The sequence below is a fragment of the Protopterus annectens genome, chromosome 2.part2 (genome assembly GCF_019279795.1).
Source record: "Protopterus annectens isolate FY-2018-M chromosome 2.part2, PAN1.0, whole genome shotgun sequence".
NCBI lineage: Eukaryota > Metazoa > Chordata > Ceratodontiformes > Protopteridae > Protopterus > Protopterus annectens.
The window spans coordinates 525,812,161-525,817,132 of record NC_056730.1 but is presented as its reverse complement, the minus strand read 5'-3'; the positions used below and the strand labels follow the sequence as shown (position 1 = coordinate 525,817,132).

Below are 4,972 nucleotides of genomic sequence, written 5' to 3'. Positions count from 1 at the left end.
CATTGACAGTACCACTGTTACAGTAACCTGATACTTTTTCTTTAAAACCCATTACAGGCACGCGCTATTCAACAGTCTATCATTCTTTTGACATCTGGCATGCTGCTAAAAATCTGTCACGAAGAATTAATAAGGTAACTATGCATAACAGTGTGTTTGGACAATAATGTGCAGCTTTTGTTATACATAATTCTGACATTGCCATTTCAATACTCACATACATACATGTTACACTACCTTGCATAGGCTGGTCAGAAAAAAGGATGCAGAGTGCTGTGGAAATGGTGTAAAGACATCAGGAATCATTTCTGGTATTGCTGCCAGCATACTGCCACAGTGGAAGAGTTTATGGTAAATCCATGTTATTAACAACCTTATATGTATTGGTATTGATATGCTCTGATGCCACATAATGAGGCATTTATTTGTCTATATTTACAGATGCAGTGGGGCGGTGTCTTGCACCACGTCATTAACGAACATGAGTGGCAGATTCGTGGTGCTGACGGGGACTGTGTGGTTCATTGCAATCATGAGACACTAGGGAAAGATCGGACAACTCCATGGATAGAGCCGGGCAGCAAAGCGTATGAGGCATTGGAGAAAGTAATTACAGACCCTAAATTCCTTCAAAATATTCGTCACTTCCTGCGTTACAGGTAAAGAACAGCAAATTCAGTACACTACTTCTGTTTGCAGAAAAACAGCATACTGTGTGAAAAATATTTTATTGAAATTTGCATTTTTTTATTTCAAATTTTTTGTGGGGGCCGTTACCAACATACATCCTCAGGACCACAGCAGACCTGGAACAATTCCATCAGCACATTTTAATGTATTCCTCCAAATGATACTCATACTCATATCCCGTCTATTGCGCGCGTAATTATCTAGCAGCTATAGACCATAACATCCATCTTAATCGGACCTACCTCAAGACCAAGCAAGGCAAACAAGTGTAAGTGCTTATCTTCATCCAATTAACTTGGTGCCAAAAAAGATGTTTACTGTTTGCATTGCTGCCATGAGTAGTGTCTACTTGCATTGACAATCACCCTTATAAAGCTAAATGTCATAAATAAAGCATATTTCCCTTTCACACTACTACCATGAATTAAACAGTTGTGTCACTATAATCGACTTATTACTATATGTACATAGCTGTCAATTATTAACAATTATATTCTATACTTAAAGGTACCATCGTAAGTTCAACAGAAACACCTGCCGTTGGACAATTGTACGGAGGAAAGTTAGAAAAGAATATGGTTACTTTGACATCTTCAAGAAAAATATTATTCTTAAACGACTACAATCAACAAGCACTGTTAACACACCAGTTGTGCTAGCTGCAGGGGATCCTCGTTGGATTCAATCAACAATTGCACCAGTACCTCCCCCATCAACCAGCCTTCTAGTCATGAACCATGCCTCGCGTTTTCCCGGTGGAACACAGGGTTTCCAAAGCCCTAAATCAGATGTGTAGATTCAGTGTATATGGCATGCAAAGCCTACAGTTGCTCCCAACCATGCACTTAGTGAGTTACTAATCAGCTATTTTTTTTTTTTTTTTTTTTACAGTGAAGCTGACATCCTTTGTTGATGAAATCCTTAACTGGTACTAGATTTGACAGGTCTTTTCAACAGTTATTCAGTGAAGGGTGCACATAATCTGTCTCTGTGAGCAAAGCACTCGAAATATTGACTGTCAAAGGCCATTACATACATCACAATATTTACGGTACTACATAAACTTAATGCAGTACTTCTCATAGTCAATACTGATCCATGGTAAATCTAGAGTTGTTTCAAGGTTATTAATGGCAACTGTCTTCAGTATTTCACTTTTGGGGAAAGGTCTCTGTTAATTGGACAGGCAGTTACAATATGTCATTTGGTGACAAGAGTCTCTCCAGATCAAACAGACTGTTTCTATCACTCAGTTGCCTTTTCCAGATTTCGCAACTACCACCAATATAATTATGACTATCCCCATTCTGGTTTCCTACTATAATCAGAACAGCTATTTAAACTGTCCAAGTGGTAACCTGTTCATTGCCTTCACATTGACACTGACTATACCACAGTGTCCATGAGAACAGTTTCTACAGTATTACCATGCACCAATCCACCCACCCATTTGGCAGAAGATTTCAGCCTGTCCTTAGCTCATACAGCTTATAAATGATGTTTTCCACTTGAATCATATGACAGTCTGTCATGTTTGTCTGTCGCCGATCAAGTGTCTGAACTTCTATTAAAACTGCAGCCAGCCTCATCCCTCTGCTCTCTAATAAACTTTGACAAACTTCACATCGTTCTCTAACATACTTCATTCCAGTGCAATGCTGGTACTGCTTTTGGAATTAGCATTAACACAGGTATGACAAATAATGATTCATACAGCTTCCATATCATCTGGCATTGACACATATCAGTGACTCAATGCACCTGAGCTATCCAATGAGCGTGTATATCAGTCCATCAAAAGGGATGAATATGGAATACCAGATGTTTGAATACTGGTAAGCCACAGAACACTGGGCCTTTTCAGTGGCTTCGCCAGTATCAGGACTGTGATGGGAAGTTATGGGTCGGGTTCAGGTTAGTGTGCGATTGTGTGGACGTTAGGGTTTGGGCGCGGCTTAGGTGAGCTAAGGTTAGGGAGCGGGTAAGGTGGGTGTGCGATAGTGAAAGACTTTAAGATTAGCGCGGGATAAGTGATTTAGGGTTAGGGCGTGGTGCCGGTGAGTGCGTGATAGTCACAGGCGTTAGGGTTTGGGTTAAGGTAAGTGTATAGGTATTAGTGTATGTACAGTTTAGTGTAGGGTTATATGTAGTATTTTGAATGTTTGTGTATGATCTTCCCTGTCAAAACAATTCACTATTCTGAGACTTCGAAGTTTGTGCAGTTTGTGGTTTTAAGTTAGAACATATGGTGTTCGAACTTCATACGTTTGGATGTACTGATATAGACCCGTCCAATTACTGTGATATGCAGATGAAGATGACTTGTGCAAGGACTACGCCGCTAGCAAGCATCCACTTTGTGTGTTGATTGCCAACATATGCATAGCGGTAGTTTACATAACACTGAAAGTGCAAGTGCATGTAAGAAAGAAAAAGCAACTTATTTTTTCAGACTCAAGAATCACAGTACTCATTATACATTGTCTTGTGGTGTCTCTGTTGTATGCTGCCGGATAAAAAAAATAATTATTAAAGCTGTGGCCGTAAAATGGATGCAGAATGCCATTTGACTGCAGATTTACGTGGGGGACTTGATGGTAAAACGAACTCAAATGTACTAATACTGTGATTATCTATAATCATCACATATTCAACAATTTTTAGCTTTTGCATGTCACTGATATCAGCCATGTATTTTGGAGTCTGTTTCCTGTAGCAGCATACAATAACATGGTAGACTGGTAGTATGCTTAGAATAATGTTACTTATTGAATCTGCTGGCTTCCGTGCTTCACGAGTACTAATGAGTTCAATCAGCATGTTGTGTCACGAGTCGGACTGAATACAGTTTACTGTGCTGTATCTGCACATTGTTTACAACCATATCTCAGATACATAATTATCAGTAATTGTCATAGACAGGGGTTAAATATGTTTATCAGATGACCTGGCGTTGTCATTACCACTCACTAAAACAATTGCCAAAACTTTCTTCCCATAGCTTTATCATGAAAAATAACAACAGCATTGCCCTTACAAGTCAAACTGCTATTGCTAGTGGATCAAACCGGGAAAATCCAAGATTTCCGTCTACTGCCAGCGCCTCAGCAGCTACTACAAACAACTCACAACTGGTGCAACCAAGATCAAGTTCAACAAGAGTGTGTGTCAACGTAAGCACCAGAAGAAGAAGAAGAATACCAGCCAACAGTATTGGACACATAAAGGTACGACTGCTACCGTACTGTACATATGATCATTCCCATGATGCTTCCTTATACTAATAATTTTTTTACACATGACAGACTATGATACTTAGCACAGTAGCCTGTCTTGTATCTTAGCACGCAAATGTTGCTACTGTACAACACTTAGTAAAAAACTTGCATTTATATGTATTCAACTGAGAGATTAACTCAACTACTCTGTGACAGTATCCAATCCGTAGGTACTCATGTGGGTTCATTGCAATTTTACTTTTTTTTATGCTTAGGATCAAATTCAAGCACTTACAAGAGAGGAACTTCAAGATTTATGTGTAACTATAGCGGAAATGAAACCAACACTTATCAGTGATCTTCTGCGGGCCACTTCCAATGCCATCCGCCAACCCTCTACAACACAGTCACGGCACAATGTTCCCGAATGGTGTGTTTGCACCAACTGTCGAGTAATGCCTACAGAAGTGGAGAGTGTTTGCTGCAGTTATGATCCACAAGACTGCATATCAGTTCTGCAGGTAAGGATGCGAGATACTGTAACTACAGTCCCTTCTAATTTGATTTACCAATAAACTGGATACATATTGAATGAAACGCAGTGAATTAGTTTGATCTTTATTCAACGTCAGCTCTGTGTACACATTTGCATCTGTGTTATTTTTAATGTTCAAGTAAGGCTACTTATTCTACATATCTGTAACTAAATCGTTCATCATATGTATACATATGTGTTCCATACTCCAGTAATTTGCATAGATTGCATATTACATCAATTTGGATTTTAATTTGCGTTGGCAGAGCTGGCAGTACTTCAACTCATTTTTTATTCTTTGTTGTAATCAGTTGCATCAATTTTCTATAATAAGGCATTGGTCAAAGCATTAGCAGTGATGGAGATGTAGTCCACTGCTATCCGCATAGGCCTTCACTGTATCTAACAACACAGGTAACAGACGGTAAACAGACAGGATGAGAATCTGAAGGCTACATGCATCAATATGCTTGGGTAAACTGGTGTCTAGTCATGATTAAGCTGTTTGACTCATTTAAAATTATAGCTA

At 39.2% G+C, this 4,972-nt stretch overlaps 1 protein-coding gene across 1 annotated transcript in view; it reads left to right on the top strand.

Annotated features, from left to right (window-relative positions):
- Positions 1-1,453: 1,453 nt before the first annotated feature.
- LOC122796034 overlaps positions 1,454-4,972 on the top strand; it is a 4,284-nt gene continuing 765 nt past the window's right edge. The window contains exons 1-3 of the mRNA XM_044064505.1: positions 1,454-1,538; positions 3,692-3,917; positions 4,184-4,429. Coding sequence (XP_043920440.1) covers positions 1,498-1,538; positions 3,692-3,917; positions 4,184-4,429 — 513 coding nt within the window. The 5' untranslated portion in view covers positions 1,454-1,497. The remainder of the gene's footprint in view (positions 1,539-3,691; positions 3,918-4,183; positions 4,430-4,972) is intronic.